Source organism: Micromys minutus (assembly GCF_963924665.1).
Source record: "Micromys minutus genome assembly, chromosome: 23".
Lineage (NCBI taxonomy): Eukaryota > Metazoa > Chordata > Mammalia > Rodentia > Muridae > Micromys > Micromys minutus.
The window spans coordinates 22,067,488-22,088,470 of NC_137958.1; the positions used below are offsets into that span (position 1 = coordinate 22,067,488).

General features: G+C 39.0%; 1 protein-coding gene across 1 annotated transcript in view; it reads left to right on the top strand.

Moving 5' to 3' along the window:
* GRM3 (glutamate metabotropic receptor 3) overlaps positions 1 to 20,983 on the top strand; it is a gene marked incomplete at both ends in the record, with an annotated part of 92,062 nt that overhangs the window by 14,452 nt on the left and 56,627 nt on the right. The window contains one exon of the mRNA XM_080936162.1: positions 4,319 to 5,174. Coding sequence (XP_080792288.1) covers positions 4,319 to 5,174 — 856 coding nt within the window. The remainder of the gene's footprint in view (positions 1 to 4,318; positions 5,175 to 20,983) is intronic.

Consider the following 20,983-nt stretch of genomic DNA (forward strand, 5'->3'; position numbering starts at 1 on the left):
CTTCAGTCTAAAACATATTAACTAGGTCTTGGTTTTCTTTCCTCCTCTCCTACTAATAATAACATAGCTGGGTAACTTTCTTCCTAATTTTACACCACTTTCCTATCCTGTAATGTTCTTCCTTTATTGTTCAAAATGATGTCTAGTGTAGGAGTTTTTCTTATTTCATGCTCTCTCAAAAAAAAAAAAAAAAAAAAAACATATGGCTAGTTAGCAAGGCCGGAATGTTTTTAAATGCCTGATTTTAAACAAACGAGACAGAGAACTTAACAAACAACTACCTGGGCATGTCCCAACTCTAAATTCAAATTTTACATTTACAAAAAGCCCAGAGGTCCAGGAAGATAACTCATTGATAAAGTGGTTACTTCAAAAGTGCAAAGACCTGAAGTTGAATCCTTGGACTCCACATAAACCTACCTAAGGTAGCACATGTCTGTAATCCCAGCTCTCTTATGGCAAGATATGAGGTATAGATGGAAAGACCTCCAGAAGACTAAAATATGTAGAAAGGAAGAAGATGGTGGGCAGTGTCCCCTGAGGTTTTCTTGTCCCTTCACATAGATTCTGGGGCAGATGGTGATTTACATTCACACATGATCATGCACATACAAAGAAAACTACTGACATCAGCTAGATAGTGTCTGACATACACCAAACACTGTTTATAGTCCCCTCTCATGTTCTCCCTGACTGACTGCCTCCACATTCCAAGCCTCAAATTGATGACCACACAAGAAAGGTAAAGATGAAGGCAGGAGAAGACAACCATGCCTATCGGAAGTCAAATGCCTAGTTTTGCATTTTGGTTTTCTGCCACACTCTAATTATAAAACTATGAAAAAGTTTCATGAGTTTAAGGAATTCAGTTTTGCATGCTGAAATTAAGGTAATATTTACCTCAAAAAGGCCCTTGTAAATAACAATAAAGAAAATACATGTGTAGATTTAGACACACACACAATCATTACAAATAGTAACTGGTGTTATAAGAAAACGGATCCATAAGAAATGCACAAACCAAAGTATGAGTGTTGTTCTCTATAAATCAGACGCCACTGAAGGAGTGAGAGAAAGAGAAGAGATTAACAATCTGCCTTCTGTGATACCTACTTATTAATTCAGAATGATTACTTTGTAACTAAGGAAACTAAATTCAGAAGAGCAATTCATTATAATAAGAGTATTTCAGTACTTTACCCTAGCATTAATTTGTTGTAAATGTGCTTATAATGTAACTCAGAATGCTATTACTTTATATGATTGTGGGCCTTCGTACTGGAGGCTTTCCACGGAGACCTCTGGTCCAGCTAGGCGCTTGGGTTTATGCAAAGGAGAGAGAACTCAGGCAGGGAGGGAGAACTGCCTCTGCCATGTCTGCTGCTGGTACTGCCCCGCCTCTGTTTCCACCGAAGCTACTTCAGTTGCACCAGGATGCTGGGCTGAGCCAGCAAGAGACTGACTAGCAGGCGAGGGGAGCAGGGAGCTTCCTACGGATCTCAGGAGAGCAGGTCTCTCCCCCAAGCAGCAGTGTTACAGTTCTCATGACAGAAGCTCTCAAACAATGAAGTGATTTTTGCACACCTTTATTCCTTCTAGATAGGATTCTTATATACAGTTTTAGAATTGGTCAGGGTCTGATGACAAGTACTTCCTATAGGCTTGGCCTGAGAGCCTGGAAATAACTCATCTACATATTGAGGGAGTAGTCTTGATCTGTCTTGAGCCTACGAGACAGACCTGTGGTCATGTCCTCACCTGTGGAGAAGTTTGGGACATTGCCCTATGTGACTAATGGCCATGAATCTATGGAGGGTTGTGGCTTAGTGACAGCAGCCTGGTAACCTCGGAGTTTTATGGAAGCACTTACTGTCCCTTAGGGTCCCTGGAGCTTCAACCTCCCTCAACAAGAATCCAGGGTGCTTTTCACATTCCCACATATGATTGTTCCACACTGTTCAGTCTAGACAGTATAGCTGACATTGTACTTATGAGAGTTCCATGTTTGTATCTTAACTCAGCAACGATACTTCCTTTTCCTAGAGTTAACTGTAGCTCCCATAAATACACATGCTCAGTAGCATGTATAGCCATTGAAAAGTAATGGCGGTGATCAGTATCTTATTCTAGTTCACTGCCTTTCCAAACAGGCTGTAGCTTGCTGTACCTCCTCCCAGCACAGAGAATGTTCATGTACCTTTCATACTGAAGCTAACTCATCCTCTTGTACAGCTTTTCTTGACTGTAAGTTGTTCTCAGACATTCTGGAGCAGCAATCTTAAAGCCACAGGACCTAGCAGTCAATGGACAAGAAAAAAAATTTTTTTTTTTCCTGAGCACTTCCTTACCTCTTTGGGAGAAGAAAATGTCCACAGCTTGGGAGCTGTGGTTCTTCACTTCCAGGAAATCATGTCTCTGGGTATTTTTTTACTATCTTTCTAGACAGATTCTGGTGACTCTAACATGAAGATGAGAAAAGTAGTCCATCAATAAGAAACGGCCTTTCTGGTGCTACCCAGAAACTTCACAATCAGGTCTCTACAGAAAAGGATTTCATTCCTACAGCTGCCATAGTGTCGCATAAGTCCAGTGGAAGTTGGGCCATGGGAGCAATGGCAGTATTGGTTCGGGGCCAACTGTCCATTCACTTACTCTGAGTAAACAAAAAGTATCCCTGTTTTCTGAACAGCCACTGTGGGCAAGCCACTCTGCACAGAAGTTTCCAGTCCTTAGCAGAGAACTGCATTCTACCTATTCTTCCAACCATCTGCCTCCTCTCAAGGTTCTAATTTTTCATTTTTTTGGTATGTCATGTTTCCGATGTCATGTTTCTGATTTTTCCAGCTGTCCTGTAGGAGTTATGTGAGAGTTACTGGAACTGGAAACTGTGTTTGAGAGCCCTGACTTTATCAAGGTTATTTTTGATAGCAGGCCAGATCCCAATAACATGATGTGTAGCTGTGTATGAACTTGGCCGTTGGTTTCCTTTAATCAGGACTCTGAAGTCCATTGCTTCCTGTTGCTTGTGTTGTGCTCAGAACTGCCCATTTTAAGCTGATCTTTCTGCACATCATGGGAAAACACAGCTTATTCCAACAGGTAGTCTTCTGAAATACTCAACTGGTTTGGTTAAAGTTGAAGCAGAGGATTATTCAATTTAAAGTCAGTAAAGACAGAACTTCTCAAAGCTAGGAAGAATAAAAACAAATTTAATTATGTGCTTATTTACTTATTTATTCTCAAGACAGGGTTTTTCTGTATGTGGCATTGGCTGTGCTAGAACCCACTCTATAGACCAGGCTAGCCTCAAACTCAGACATATGCCTACCTCTGCATCCCGAGTGCTGAGATTAAAGGCATACACCACCTGGCTAAAAGCAAATTTCTTACTAGATAGAAATATAATCTATATTGATATGTGTAACTATATATTTTTTCAAAATATTTTGTGCAATATTTCTTGATAAACTAGGATGGCTTCCTCTTTTGTCCTATAATAAATAAAAATAGTAAAATGTCGATAATTAACTTATAGAAAATCAAAGTTTTTACTCAGCATAGGCTTGAAATATGTCAAAGCACTCATTGTTAACAATGTCATCAATATTTCTTCCTCTAAATCCTAGACAAAAGTACCATAAATGAGGGTATCTGCATGCTTTTCTTTTTACAATTTTTAAGAAAAAAACAGGGTAAAGAAAAAGTTACTGTAGTTTCAGAAATTTATCAAATTATATACCTAAAATTTTGAATGATCTGAATAGAATTTAAGTAGATTTTTTTTCCCTTTTGCTTAACCTAGATAATAAAAGTCTAATTTGGATTGTCCATGTGGCACTCAGTTCCCAAATTAAACCCTTTCAGAGACTGCCATTTTTAGCGAAAGAGGGGGAAGTGAGAATTAAACACCCCGGATCTTTCTATACAACCACAGCCAAGTTGTCTGAAAACCGAATTTGGCCACTCCACTGTAGTTCATTGTCTGCTGAGCTATAGCAGGACCCCGGGAACCTAAAATGACCACGTTCAGAGCCTCTGAGCAGATTTCATTAGTCTAGAGTCTAGGACAGAACTTCAGGTCCAGCCATGGTGGCCTCCCATTTTTCATTGTTTTTCTCCAAAACAAACACTGCCTACTTTAGACCTGCTCTCTAATATCTAAATATGGTACCTAGGAAACTATCTGGTAAAGGTCTAAAGAAGTGACCTCCACACGAAAAGGAAGCTGGTAACTGATGTGAATGGTGTAAAGATTTCTCGCACATAGTCGTTTGCTCCTGGGTTTTTCAAAAGATGCCTCTCTTCTCTCCCCGCTCAGGTAGCAAATCTGCTGAGGCTCTTCCAGATCCCTCAGATAAGTTATGCCTCCACCAGCGCCAAACTCAGCGACAAGTCGCGCTACGATTACTTTGCCAGGACCGTGCCCCCTGACTTCTACCAGGCCAAAGCCATGGCCGAGATCTTGCGCTTCTTCAACTGGACCTATGTATCCACTGTTGCCTCTGAAGGTGACTATGGAGAGACAGGGATTGAGGCCTTCGAGCAGGAAGCACGATTACGCAACATCTGCATCGCCACTGCTGAAAAGGTGGGCCGCTCCAACATCCGCAAGTCCTACGACAGTGTGATACGCGAGCTACTGCAAAAACCCAATGCACGGGTCGTGGTCTTGTTCATGCGCAGTGACGACTCACGAGAGCTGATCGCTGCAGCTAGCCGCGTGAATGCCTCCTTTACCTGGGTGGCCAGCGATGGCTGGGGTGCTCAGGAGAGCATCGTCAAGGGCAGTGAGCACGTAGCCTACGGTGCCATCACCCTCGAGCTGGCGTCCCACCCTGTTCGCCAGTTTGATCGCTATTTCCAGAGCCTCAACCCCTACAACAACCATCGTAACCCCTGGTTCCGAGACTTCTGGGAGCAGAAGTTCCAGTGCAGCCTCCAGAACAAGAAAAACCACAGACAGGTTTGTGACAAGCACCTGGCCATTGATAGCAGCAACTACGAGCAAGAGTCCAAGATCATGTTTGTGGTGAACGCAGTATATGCCATGGCTCATGCGCTGCACAAAATGCAGCGCACCCTCTGTCCCAACACCACCAAGCTCTGTGATGCAATGAAGATCCTGGATGGAAAGAAATTGTACAAGGATTATTTGCTGAAAATCAACTTCACAGGTAAGCAGTGAGCTTTTCATTGTCTTCTGTAATATGAACAAGTGAACTCAACCCGGAGCCAAAGGCCTCTGCCCCTAAAGAGACGTTCTTGCTTTAGAAGTTCACAGTCACACCAAAGGGGGTTCATAATCTTGCATATTCCAAGACGCAATGCAATGATAGCTCTTTGATGGTAGTCTTGCTCATTTTGGACGAATACGTTGCTAGTGTGCTATAAGAAACTGAAAACCCCTAGGCTAGCTTGATGTCCCACTGCAGCAGCCACAGGAAGGGGCCTGCTACATTGACTCTCTTTTTTGTTAGCCGCAGGATACCACACATATGATAGGGCCATTTAATCTTCTGCTGCGGAATTGGCAACCGTCAAAGGAACATGAATTCTGAGCTCTCCTTGTGAGGGATTTGAGCAAAAGAATTTCATAACTGTCACAGTGGGTGAGAAAAAGTCGCTTTTCCCAGAGCCTAATTGGGGACAGAATAGGAAAGGCGACCAGACTATGGGGACTCCCAGGCACTATGGTTTATTTATTCTGCTCAACAAAAGTATTCTCTGGGGGTTTTAGAAGTTGTTTATATTATAACATGCAACTTTCTCTGTGATCCTTAATGGAAGACAATTGAAGACTGACGCCATTCTGGTCAGAAGTAGCTACGCAAGTGCCTCCAAAGAGAATACTGCTCTCTTTAACCCACTTCCAAACATGGCATAAATATTTCAAAAGACAGATTTGCATTATTAACATATAAAAACACATTTGCATTCTCACGTGTGGTATCAGCTCAGTGACAGTCTGTGACTCTTGGGACTTAGAGCCAGATCATAAAGTTGTATGCAGCATTTATTACAGTGATCCAAGATACTTACATGCCTACACTGTTAAAAGTCCCCCAGGTCATTGGGCAATGATTCTGGTCTGCACAATCAATTTCAGTTCTTCACCTGAGATCTGGAAAGTTTATATCCTTAAATCCTATGATCTGGAGCAACAGGAATTCTCACACCTCCTTTGCAGGTGGTCACGCAGAATTCAAGCACTCTACAACATTACCGAGAATAGAGGGAGGGGACCCATGGTCAGTGGCTTCTATTCCTGAATTCCTATATACCTCATAGCAGCCCTGAAATAAGCATTCCATTGCGGCATTTTGTTTGTTTTCTATCCTTTATTCTCCCTAAAGGGCAAATGATATGGAAGTGGATCAGGTCAGCATCCTTCTTATCCAGCCAATGGAGGTGACCTCATCCCACTAGCATGATTACATGAAGCACTGAGGTTCAGAATTTCTTATCCTTCAGGTGTGTCAATTCATATAGAAACAAACAGCCACAGTGGTGGCTGTGGGGTTGGGTTACTCATCAAGTCCTCCTGACATCTCCAAAGAAATAAAGATAGACCCTAAAATCAGTACCAAACGGTATCTTCACTTCATAAAGACATAATTCTTAAAGACAGTTCTCTAAGTATGAACCTCCCTAAATACTACCTGTGAGATAAGCATTACTCTTTATTTTCCATATACATTAATTATCTTTTATAGTCTGTCTTCCCCTCACCCCAAGAATACATACAACATACAATTCATTCATTAACAGCCAAAACAGGTGAAGCTCAGATTTCAAAGAGCTCCGGCAAGACAATCCCGCCATTTTCCTTTGTCTGGCTGCTTGGGTCCCGAAAAGCAGAGGAAAGTGAATAAATATGGCCACAATTTAGATAAATAAAACAACTGTCTTTTCTTTTCCTCTGTCTCGTTCAATTACCAGCTTCGATTCTACAATTCTCTTAGCCTGGGCGAGGCCTTACCACAAAGTGCCATTCTGACCTTCTCCATTAGTCAGACATTAGCCTCCGTTCTCCATTTACGAAGAAAGTAGATGAGGGAAAGCAGATTTGAACTACAGAAGGCAAGGGTGAGAGAGACTAGCCACAAGGTACTGCTTGGAGCTAAGAGGTGCATTACAAAGGTACCAAGATAAAGAAAGACATTATCTCACAAGATATTTTTAAAAATTAAAAAAAAAAAAGACTATCTGAATCTAGTTCTTCAGTGTAGAGGAATATATACAGAATAGAATACTGATTCTAGAATTTCATATTGAGTTTGTAGTAACCTCTGTGTGCGTGTGTGTGTGCATGTGTGTCCTTGTGTGTGTGTGTGTGTGTGTGTGTGCGTGTGGTTTATACAATAGTAGTGGCAGGTGTACACTTTTGTTGGCAGGTATATGTGTGTGCATTATCTCTATGTGAGTGTATTGTTGTCACGTGTCTTCACATATTCTCCACCTTACTTTCCAAGACAGCCTCTCGGTGTACTGGGAACCAGGCTGCATAGGCAATGAGCTCAATGGATCTCTGGGTCTCTGCCTTCCAGCACTGTGGTTACAAATATGCACCACCACAGCTGGTTTGTGTGTGTGTGTGTGTGTGTGTGTTAGATGCAAAGTTGTATATGTCAGGTATTTTGTGATTAAGCTATCTGCCTAGCTCCATAGATAGACATATATTCTAAAGCTTGCCCTTCGTGTAAGATTATAAGTATTTATGCAGTAGTACTGCCTGAATGAAAAATTACCGAGGGAAATTCTTATTTTGTTAAAAATTGCAAAATCGGATGTATTTTATGCTTCTTTTCTGGAAAAAAAAACATATCTGGTCTTCTCAGTTGCATATAGATGTGATGGAGTGCCCATGATAATCAACAGTAAGCTGGCATTGCCTCCTCCGCTCTATTGGGTCCAGCAGTCCTCTCCTTGAGATGTGCTTCTACCAAGTATATCCAAGATTGTGGAAAGAGACAAAAGCTATTCATTCTATAATAGCTACGCTTCTTATAGTGTCGCGCCCAACCTCGTCCCGCGAGGAAAAGACGCAACACGGCCAGGTCCTTCTCTCAGCAGTTTATTCGGGATTCCTTTCTTGATGCTTTGATGGATCCGGGAGCCCCGTACCCCAGAGGCTCTCTCCTTTTATTCTCCTCGCCCTTCCGCCAGCTGAGGTGTCTTAACATAATTGGTCAGAAACTTGGCGTGATACAGGCACACGCGCTCTGGGGTGTTTACTAGTTAGAGAGGGCGGACACCAGCGCCATCTTAAGGCTCGGTGATCTACCTACCAGCCAAGGCATCCAATTAAGGAGTTGTTTATCACAGGGAGCGCTGGCCATCGGGAAGGCAGAAGGCGGAGGTCAGCGCCATCTTTGGGGCACAGCACAGCGCAGCTCCCTACATTATAGCACTCTGTCCACAGAATCCTTGACGTTTTGCTATACTCCAGGTTTGCTGACCCTTGTGTTGGTTGGCATAGTCTTATGAAGTTGACTCCCTTCGGAAATTCACTTTGCTAAGTAGATTTTAACAGAAGTATGTGTTCTCAAAAATAGTAAACTCTAAATAGCAAACTCTGCTGGCGGGGATATAACAACTCCCGACCTCGCTAGACAAATATGCAGTGCCCCCCCTTTTGTTCATGAAGATTGTCTGCAGTTCCCTTTTCTTTGCATGGGGATTTCGGCAGTTCCCCAAATATGTGATGCCTTTACTTTCATCTCCATACCCTATGAACAGGCTGCTTCCCCCACCTACAGCATTTGCCCTATCCCCCAACTGCCTTCTCTCCATCTTGTCATGGCTTCTGACTTATGCCTGTCATCCAAGCATCCAACATCCTTTACAATCTTCACTTTCCAAATTCTTCAGTTCAGTTATCTCACCCCTGATCACCTCAGTGGCTCCCTGCGTGATACAAACACCAATCTCTCTAGCCTGAATTTTCATAGTACCCTCCAAATTGCTCACTCTTGCCCACTCCTCGACAGCCCCCAAAACCTATTCTCTAATCAACAGCAGATCAGAATGAGTGTCCCATCTGCTACAAGCCCTTTGAGAAGCCCTCCAGTATAACTAAGTGTCATTCAATGATATGTTCATGCCCTGTAAGTCCAACCTGAGTTGCCCCTCCCTACCCTCACCCACTCATTCATAGTCTCCTTTCCCAGCTCTATTCCAGCCAATCTTCACCCCAGTGTATGCACGGTTCCTGTCTCACTGCACATTGTCCGCATGAAATTCTTCCCCACTTACCACAATGCTAATCAGCTCCTCTACTTTGTGCCTTCACATAAATGTCGCTTTCACATGGAGACCCACTCTGAATATTGGGGTACATGCCTCCCTGCCCTAGTTCCCACAGGAGCATATTACTCTTTAGCCTGTTTTACATTTTGCCCTGTAGGTGGTCATTTTTAATTTGTGTCATAGACATTGTCTTCCAATGCCTTTATGTGTGTTCATTGTTTTATCCTCACAAAGCAAGTACCGTGGCAACAAAAATTATTACCTATTTAATTCACTGCTGCTTCTCAAGTATGATATGTTACCTGATAAATATTTACTATGAATAGTAATCCATGCTCAAACTCATGTGTTCTTACAATATGTTCAAATTTTAAGTTTTTTCTTTCATTTTTGGGATTATATTATAATTACATCATGTTTCCTTTCCTCCCACCAAGTTCTCCTACATATCCCTTTCTTGGTCTTTTTCAAATTCATGACCTTTTTCCATTAAATGTTGTTACACACAGATATATATGATATGTAGGCAGAAACTGTGTAAGTACAACCTTCTGTATCTCTCTGTATCTGTGACTATCTTTCTCTGTCTGTCTATCTTTCAGTCTGTCTGTCTGTCTCTCTCTCTCTCTCTCTCTCTCTCTCTCTCTCTCTCTCTCTCTCTCTCCCTCTCTCTCTCTCTCTCTCTCTCTCTCTCTCTCTCTCTCTCTGTGTGTGTGTGTGTGTGTGTGTGTGTGTGTGTGTGTGTTTCAGGGCTGAGCATTTGGTATTGGATATCCAATCACAGTGTTCTTCCTTCTGCAGGAAGACTATCTTGTTCTCAATATGCCTTAATTGTTTATTCTTTGTGCAGGGTTGGGGCCTTCTAGGTTCCACTCTCAAGAGTGTGTTTACTATTGCTGGATGCTATTTTTAAAAAGTGTAAAGAGCCAAAAATGTGAAATTTGGAGTCCAGTCCCAATGGATACACTTACAACAGAAACACAACTCCTGCACCTAAGACTCAAAGAGCATTGTGGAAGATGGGGTGGGAAGAATAAAAAAGCCTAAGGAGCACAGTGTTTGCTATGAGACTGTGTCTCCTACAAGTGTCAGAAACTCCATCCAGATTTAAGTTCTTTAAAGGAACAGAATATGTCATCTCTCATTTTAAATATATAGCACCATTTCTATGTAACCAACACTGTAGAGATGTCTGCTTCAGGGACTAAGAAAAAAACAGGTAATCATCACCTTAATAATATAATTCTTTTGTGTTATTTAGTTGTTAGGGAATATGCATTGTGATTTCTAAAATGGCTTGTTTTAATGTGTGTATGCTCCCTCAGTTATTTTCCTAAATATTATTAGAGCTTGGATATAATCTATCACTTTCGGACAGATAGTCCTACAATTGGGAAATGATGTACTCAAAGTCATTCATTGGGATAGAGGAAGGGCCAGGATTAAACACACCACACTGAATCCTGTGTGGCTTTGACACGTTTGCAAAGACTGTCTGGTTGATTAAGGTCTTACAGTCTCTGGTGCACAGTATATATTGACAAAATGTATACTGAAGGAACACAGACTAGCCGAGGGCTTTAAAACATTTCTTTCTAAATTCTCTTTTCCCACCCTGCTGATGCTCTCTGGGTTGCTTTCTCATCTAATGATTCTCCAGATACCCACAGTGTTAGAGTCAGCATTAAATTCCAAAATTTTATATACTCTCAGAAAACTGAACTCTAAAAGCATCTTTTAATTATTAAAAAAAATTCAGTGTAAGATAGTCATTACATCCATAAGTTTAAAATTAGTGTTAAATAAGAACTCTTTTTGATGTCATGTAACATTCTAAATTATTAGAGTAAAATTTTATATGCCTCTTAGGTAAAGGAAAAACTCACACTACCCCAGGAAGGGCATAAGAGGGAAACAGAGAGACCTCCTAAACTCTTAAAGAAATGTGGTGTCACTGTGTCCACAATCTCAGGAGACCATTCTTAGGAGGTAGACTGAAATAAAATCTCAGAGGTACAAAAAACCTTTCTTCAAAACTGAGTTTGTGTCTACTCCTCACCTGACAAAGGCAGACATTTAGGATATCAGATTATTATCTTCTCTAACTAAATGAACCCAGCTGTCACAGAGACATGGTAACTAGAACACTTCCAACTTAAAAGAAAATGAAAGGGCTGTCACTTACCTGGTACCAGGTCAGAGGTACCCTAAGACATTTCCAGAGCTGAGTGGGAATTATCTCAGGAATCATTCAAAATAGTCACTCCTTGGTGTGAGATCAGGAGGCCAAAATGGTTTGTTCTACAATTAGAACTCGACATAAGAGAGATGTATCCAAGCTCACCTGACACATACTGTGTGGACAAGCAGTCAAAGACTTGATTTACTCATTCATTCCACAACTTCTTAGATAGTATGTTAAGACCAGAGGACACAGGAAATATGATCCCCTCTCTGTACACAGAGGGCACACTACCGTCTAGTGTTCAGAACCCTAACATAAGGCAGATAGATTCTTAGGAGCTACAGTGTTAGAGCAGTGCCCTCTTCTGTTTTGATTTGAGTCTTTGTTTTAGATTGTAAAGTCACTGTATATCCTATTCTCAGAAAATACATCTAAACTCCGTAAACAAAACTTAGTCCCATGACTTAACTTAGCAGTGATGAAAACAGTTCCCTAGTCCTGTTGGATTCCAGAGTAGAACTAAATAGGATAAACAGCCAAAATAGGTTTTAAAATCTATAATTACATGTTTGGTTGTTTTTTGGCTTTTACTTCTAATACTTCTTGGTACTGTAAAAAGAAAGACTGCTGAGATTAGAGAATCACAGCCTGCTTGATATGGTTTTTATGATTATAATTCTCAACACTAAGAAGAAGAGCACACTAGGAAAATGGGAGTCCAGCCTCATTGCCCTGTTTGCCTCTGAATTTGACTCATCCAGTAGGAACATAAATCACAGTTGGGACTATACTCACAGAGTGAAGCCAAGAAGGGCATATTTTCTGGGACATTGCACTTCAAGGAACACATTCTAACTGGCCCCAACCCAGCTAGGCTTTCCTCTTGAAAAGTACAGGGCCATCCAAGGCACAGTGAGGAAGCCAAATTGGTAATGGCCACATCTTCAGATGAATGAGCTTTGAAGTCCCTGAAAGAGCAAACTGCTCTTGATCTTGCTTCCTCTACTGGCACATGCGTAGTTCCCACAAAGGCACGGACAGTGTCCCAGCTCTTCTGATCAAAAGCATTTCCAAGTGCAAAGACAAATATCCTGTCTGATTTTCCTTTCCTTTTTCCTTGGCCAGCTTCCTGGGGTCACAAGAATAAGATTTAGCTTTGCAAAGGACACCACAAATGTGATCATTTATTTGTTAGTGTCCTGTACATGTGTGTTCTGATTTCTTAGAAGCTTTATATGCATTTTAAGATTGTGTGGTAGAGAACAGAAACCTTAAAACATGTGGTTCCTGACTGGGGCCTACATTTCCCACTGTGGCATCTCTTTGTTAATATTTTCATTGTAGTTATTAGTATTATTATTACTGGTTCAGAATCCTCAGTTATCCTCATTTGTGTGCATAACCATCCTACCTGTGAAACAGAAAAATATAGTGAATTTTCTGTTTCCAATGTGAAAATTCAATCTACTACCTTATAATGCACCCCACCCCCACCCCTCAGGAATCTCTCCCTTTCACTCCTCTCTCTTACACACACACACACACACACACACCATTGTTTATGCACAGAAATAATACAAAAGAACCATAAAGATTATAAAATAACTCAAGCGTTTATCAGTTTAACTAATAAATTGTTTAAAAATCAGTCCATCTTATCCACATAACATTTGAGCACCCTATGCCAGAACAACCTGTCTTCTAAAAGACACTAGTTTGGAAATAGTGTCACAGTAAAACAGAAAACATATTTTGTGACCATGTTCATGTACCTCTCTCTGAGCGATGCTTCTTTATCAATAAGGTACTAGAAAACTAACACACACACACACACACACACACCAAAAAAAAAAAAGGATTCAAAACATTCGTACCAAGGCAACAGTTTATTAAATAAAAAGATTTTCTATATAGAATTTTAAAGAATTAGATTGTTATCTGAGGGATCCATGCAATATGGAAAGCCCTTCCCAAAGTTCAGCAAGTCTTTTTTTTTTTTTTTTAAATGACTTTATTTTACAAAACAAAGATAAATGTACAGATTTTAAACATTTTTTGCTTGAAATTATACTTTTTTGTCAGTACTGTTTTTTCAGACATTAAAATAATTTTTCACATAAAACCATGTGAATATATTTTTTTTTAGTCAGTACTTGATTTTTTTCAAGGGCCCAACAATACGCATTGAAAACCCAATAGTTACAATAATCAGCAAGTCTTCTTAAGAACCATTATGATGCTCCTAATGCCTGAGCAGAAAGCATAGCTTCTGAAGATACAGGATGCTTAAGAAATTCCATGAAGAATATGCCTAAGAAAGCAAATGTCTGGATGACTTCCACCCTTCTCCCATTTACTTTAGAAATGAAACAAGCATCCAATAGTCTTAGTCACTCTGTAGTACACCAGAGGGGAAAGGTTATATTGTTATTTCAGAAGTTGTTTCCCCTTATTCCTGATTCTGTGACTAAAGCAATCTAGGCACTCCATCTTTGTCTTATTTATTCAAACCTATGGGAGTCAACATAAATTGGAATTTGGAAGAGTCCTTGGAAGTTAGTAATAACACATTAGAATGTTCAAATACTTAATTCTATCAAAAGCATAAACAGGTCTACTTGCACAGTTAAGACTTCTTAAATTTGCAAACTAACATCTCAACTGAAATTTTCTCAATACCTGTGAGCCAACTAAGCCAGACATGACTAAGTATTTTAAGACTTGGCTCTTAATATTAACCTATTCATTCTTCTTGATTTGTTTGTTCTTTAAGTGGTAAATGACACTGTTTTTCAAGTCTAGAGCACAAATGGAAACTTAAGTCAGTTCAGTGCTCTTTAATTAGTTATCCAATTCAGAAAAGATAATTGCTTGGGATTTAATTGTAAACTCCATTCCATACTGAACCAAGTGTAGGAAAACAGTTTGAGAATCATTGATCTGTATTATTTATATTTTTTTCCTTGGGGTAGGATTATATATTCTTTGTCTATAATAACCCAGCTGTCTACTACAGATCACATGCTTTACCAGAACAAAAACAAACTGGTTCACAATGAAACAAAAACTGGACCCTGGGTAGCTGGTCCTTTTATAATATAAACAATGGAGGGGATTTATAGATAATTTGTAACACAGAGACCATCCAGATAACATAATATCATTGTAAAACTTTTCTGATGACTGTTAGAATTTAATTTAAATAAAACCAGGGCTGTGTAAAATGAAAATCAATGTTAAATTTGGAAACACATGTATATACATATATGCATGCAACAGGAATCACTGAAAACAAGAGACATGAATTTGAAAGAATGTGGGAGGGATTAAAGGGATAGAAAATGATGTAATTCTATTGTAATCTAACAAAGAACAAGTTTGTGGGCTGAGGAGATAGCTGGTGGATAATGTTTATGTTTCAGACACAGGAGGGTCAGCATTCACCTTATATGTAAACATAAGGCAGAGTAGCATGTACCCTATGCTGGAGAGGCAGAGAACTCCTAGAGGTTGTCAGCCAGCTCTTGTAGCTGAGATAGTGATCTCAGGCTCAGTGAAAGATGCTGTCCCCCAAAAATAAGATGAAAAATAATAGTGTAAGATGACCAATCTCAACTTCCGGCCTCCACACAGATGAAGACTTCTACACACACACACACACACACACACACACACACACACACACACACACACTACACATGAGAAGTTAGTTCAGCCTTCAAATAGCTTAGCAGCTAATGGTATGGCTACTAAGAAAATCACCACTTTTACATACCATAGCTGTTCATCATGGACATCTTAAAAGAGTGTAGGTGGTATAGTAGATAAATACAAATGAGAAATCACAGTGAATAGGGTGTCAGAAAAGACTTTCAAATAAAAAAAATAGGCCGAATTTGACAAAAGTTTTATTAAAAGTGAAGAAAAAAAAGATTTTCCAGGTTGGAAAAAAAAAATCATTCAACACATATATATCTCTAACTTTTCAAAACTAGTATGTTGGTTTGCTTTTATATTCCAAATCTGAAGTATATTATTCAGTGAACTTGAATAAAATTGTATACATGTTCACAATTATACAGTGATCATTTACCTTCATCTGAAACCTCTAATCTCAAAGGGTGGGAAAAGGCCTAGCACTTAGAGCTTACTTAGAGCTTGACAAAAGCCATTATGTTTGTTTTATTTGTTATTTTTCACAATAATTCTGTCAGATAAATAGACATTATTTTCTCTTGCTTTATGAGTTTAAGGCTCAAAGTAGTTAAATGGCTTTCTCAAATTTACCTGGCTGAGTAGCTGCCAAAGCAGGCCCAATTCATCTATTTCACGACACCTAATGAAAAAAATGGTACCTGGAAAAAGATTTGCAGTACTGCCCTACTGCAATTGGCCCAGAATACCGAGAGTTGTTCATATAATAAAAATGACAGCCAGATAGTCATTATCCAAAAAGATATTTGTCATCACTTTCACTAACTGTCATAATGGTGTCCACAGTGTGGAAAGACTCCTTTCATAGATTCCCACTTACATACTTTGCTATTTCCTCTGAGAGCATCCAATTGCATTGGATCAATATGTGTAATATCCTACCATTGTTTTTAGAAATCAATAGTAAATTGCAAGAACAAATAAATAATCACTGTGTGTTCAATGCTATTTAAGACTACATTTTTCTTCCCTACCACCCATTCTCTCCCTCTATCGAAAGATGCTTCTGTGAATAATTAAAAGTAAATTAATAGAAGAAAAATTAAAAAGTACTGAATGTGAAATTCTACACTTTCCAGTGAAGACTAAAAGTTTCTTGGGTAATTTAATGTCTGAATATTTCTCTCGTGTTCGATGGTGGTAGATGGTGGTGATTTGATTTTCAGAAAATAACACAATTTGTTTATTTTCAAAATAAATATTTATTACACACTGTCTCATGAGGAGAAACTTTTAAAAGAACTGTCTACTTGAAAGCTTTGGTATCTTTGTGAAACAGAACCTCACCATAACCTTAACTTACTGGAACCTAATCTGTAGAGTAGGCCAGCCTTAAACATATAGAAATCCACCTTCCTCTATCTCTGGAGTACCAGAATTAAAGGCTTGTACCCCTGTGTCTTGTGGACGCTTTGTGAAGAGCCCTTCAGTTCTATGCCAGCTCGGTGAGGAACTTACAAAGACATCTCTTTGCACAAAAGAAATAGAAGGGATAAAAACTTAAATACTGATCATCTCAATTTTAATAAGTGTAGAAAATAAATTAGAATGTATCGGTAACTTCACTGATGTTTTGTTGATAGTAATAAAATTAGGATCTTATACAATGTGTCTAACTGACAATCTGATATATGAGCAGAAAGCTCAAGGATATGAAGGAGCAAACCATTTGGGAATATGTGGAAAATACTCATGGCAATCCAAACAAAAACCAAGGCACAAGCTCCTCAAAACTGAGAGGACCAATGGGGTTATGGGCTTAGGATGTACGAGGTAGAGGACGTGAGATCAGAGAAGTGGTGCAATCTACAAACTGTGGAACCTTGAAGCAAAGGCTCTCTTTTGCTTCAAACTCTGACATGTAGCAGGAACAATATCAAAGGCTTGGAATATGGCAATTTTTTTCCCTTATCTCTTTATTTAAAGAAAAAAAGAGGGATACAGTTACAGATTTTTAAAGGCATTTTGGCCTAACATTATATAAATAATTTTCTCAGTACTTAATTCTTTTAGACGTTTGATAGCGTGCATAGAAATCCCACTAGTTACCATAAGCATGAAGTACATGTAGGACAGAACGTAACATGGAAACAGATTTCTTGTTGGGTATAGATTAAGCATAATGATCTGTGAATACCAAAAATTGCCAAAAGGCTATTTTTTTTGGCCTTTGTTTTTCTTGAGCTTCATATAGTCTCTAAGTTGTTTCTGGGGTGTTCAGAGCTTTCTGGGGTTAGTATCCCATTATCAGTGACTGCATATTATGTCTGTTTTTTTGTGACTGGGTTACCTCATTAAGGATGATATTCTCTAAATGCATCCATTTTCTTAGAAATTTCATTAAGTTGTTGTTTCTGATAGCTGAATCATACTCCATTGTGTAAATATACCACAATTCTTTGTATCCACTCATCCACTGAAGGTTATCTGGGTTCTTTGCAGGTTCTGGCTAGTATAAATAGAGCTGCTATGAACATTGTGGTGCATGTGTCTTTGTTGTATGTTGAAGTGTCTCTGGGGTATATACCCAGAAGTGGAATAACTGGGTCTTCAGGTAGTAATATGTCCAATTTTCTGAGGAACCGTCAGACTGATTTCGAGTGGTTTTGCCAGTTTACAAACCCACCAACAATGGAGAAGTGTTCCTCTTTCTCCACACCCTCACCAGCGTCTGCTGTCATCTGAATTTTTGATGTTAGACATTCTGACTGGTATGAGTTAGAATGTCAGGGTTGTTTTGAATTGCATTTCCGTGATGGCTAAGGATGTTGAGCATTTACTTAGATGCTTATCAGCCATTCCATATTCCTCAATTGAGAACTTTTTGTTTACCTCTGTACCCCAATTTTTAATAGGATTGTTTGGTTCTCTGGTGTCTAACTTCTTGAGTTCTTTGTATACCTTGGATATTAGGTCTCTATCTGATGTGGAGTTGGTAAAGAACTTTCCCCACTCTGTTGGCAGACCTTTTGTTTTCTTGACACTGTCCTTAGCCTTACAGAAACTTTGCAATCTCATTAAGTCCCAGTTGTCGATATTTGACCTTAGAGCACTAGCCATTGGTGTTCTGTTTAGGAAATTTTCCCCTGTGCCTATGTGTTCTAAGGTTTTTCCTACTTTCTCTTATAATAGTTTCATTGTACCTGGTTTAATGTGGAGATCTTTGATCCACTTGCACTTGACCTTTGTACAAGGAGATAAGAAGGGTCTATTTTCATTCTTCTGCATGCTGAGTGCCAGTTGAATTAACACCATTTATTGAAGAGGCTGTCTTTTTTCCATTGAATGTTTACAGATCCTTTGTCAAAAATCAAGTGACCATGTGTGTGAGGGTTCATTTCTGGATATTCTATTATATTCCATCGATCCACTTGTCTATCTCTGCACTAGTACCATGCAGTTTTTAACACAACTGCCTTGTAGTATAGCTTGAGGTCAGGGATGGTGATTCCCACAGATGTTTTCTTGTTGTTGAGGATGGATTTCTTTATTCTATGTTTTTTTTGTTATTCTAGATGAAATTGCACATTGCTCTTTCCGATTCTATGAAGAATTGGGATGGAATTTTGATGGGGATTGCATTGTATCTATAGATTATTTTGGTAAGATGGCAATTTGACAATGTTGATCCTTCCAATCCATGAGCATGGGAAATCTTAACATTTTCTGAGATCTTCCTACATTTCCTTCTTTAGAGATTTGAAGTTCTTGTCATACAGGTCTTTCACTTGGTTAGTTAGAGTCACACCAAGGTATTTCATATTGCTTGTGACTATTGTGAAGGGTATCTTTCCCTAATTTCTTTCACTGAATGTTTGTCCTTTGAGTAGAGGAAGAATACTGATTTGTGTGAGTTAATTTCATATACAGCCACATTGCTGAACTTTTTTATCAGCTGTAGAAGTTCTTTAGTGAAATTTTTGGGGTCACTTACATACACTATTATGTCATCTGCAAAAAGTGATATTTTTACTTCTTCCTTTCCAAGTTGTATCCCTTTGATTTACATTTGCTGTCTAATTGCTTCGGCCAGGACTTTAAGGGATTGCTTCAAGTTTCTCATCTTTAAATTTGATGTTGGCTATTGGTTTGCTGTATATTGCTTTCATTATGTTTAGGTATGGGCCTTGGATTCCTGTTTTTTCCAAAACTTTTAACATGAAGGGGTGTTGAATTTAGTCAAATGCTTTCTCAGCATATAGTGAGATGTCCATATGGTTCTTTTCTTTGAGTTTGTTTATATGGTGGATTACATTGATGGATTTCCGTATATTAAACCAACCATACATCCCATGAATGAAGCCTATTTGATCATTGTGAATGATCGTTTTGATGTGTCCTTGGATTGTGTTTGCAAAGATTTTGTTGAGTATTTTTGCATCAATGATCATAAGTGAGATTGGTCTGAAGTTCCCTTTTCTTGTAGGGTCTTTGTGTGATTTAGGAAAGAGAGTTATTGTGGCCTCAAAAAATGATTTAGGAAGGGTTTCATCTTACTCTATTTTGTGGAATGGTTTGGAGAGTATTGATGTTAGGTCGTCAATAAATGTCTGATAGAATTCTAAACTGAATCCATCTGGACCTGGACTTTTTTTGGTTGGGAGGCTTTTGATTACTGCTTCTATTTGGTTGGGTAATGTGTGATTATTTAGATGGTTTACTGGGTCCTCAATTAACTTTAGTATTTGGTATCTGTCTAAGAATTCATCCATTTTCTCCAGATTTTCCAGCTTTGTTGAGTATAGGCTTCTGCAGTAGGATCTGATGATTTCTTGAATTTCCTCAGTTTCAGTTGTTCTGTCTCCACTTTCCTTTCTGATTTTGTTAATTTGGATACTATGTCTTTGCCCTCTAATTAGTATGGCTAAGGGTTTATCAATCCTGTTAATTTTCTCAAAGAACCAGCTCTTGATTTTGTTGATTTTTTGAATGGTTCTTTTTTATTCTATTTGGTCTTTTCTGCTCTGAGTTTGATTATTTCTTGCCGTCTACTCCTCTTTGTTGTATCTGCTTCCTTTTGTTCTAGAGCTTTCAACTGTGCTGTCAAGTTGCTAGTGTATGCTCTCTCCAGTTTCTTTTTGGAAGCACTCAGACCTATGAGTTTTTCTCTCAGTACTGTTTTCATTGTATCTCACAGGATCGGGTATGTTCCGTTTTCATTTTCATTAAATTCTAGAAAATCCTTAATTTCTTTCTTTATTTCTTCTTTGACCCTGCTATCATTTAATAGAGCATTGTTTAGTTTTCATGTGTATATGGGCTTTTTGTTGTCTATGTTGTTATTATAGACCAGCCTTAGACCATGATGATCTGATAGGATGCATGGGAGTATTTCAATCTTTTTATATCTGTTGAGGCTTGTCTTGTGATCGATTTTATGGTCAATTTTGGAGAAGGTGCCATGAGTTGCTGAGAAAAAAGTGTATTATTTTGACTGTGGATGAAATGTTCTATAAATGTCTATTAATTCCAATTGGTTCATAACCTCTGATAGTTTCACTGCATCCTTGTTCAGTTTCTGTTTCCATGATCTGTCCATTGATGAGAGTGGGGTGTTGAGGTCTCCCACTATTATTGTTTGAGGTACAATGTATTTTTTGAGCTTTTGTACAGTTTTGTTTTAGAATATGGGTGCTTTTGTATTTGGAGCATGTACGTTAAGGATTGAGAGTTCCTCCTGACAAATTTGCCCTGTAATGAGTTAAACGTTTCCTTCCTTATCTTTTTTGATAACTTGTGGTTGAAAATCTACTTTATTCCATATTACAATTGCTACTCCAGCTTGTTTATTGGGACTGTTTGCTTGGAAGTTTTTTCCCAACCTTTTACTCTGAG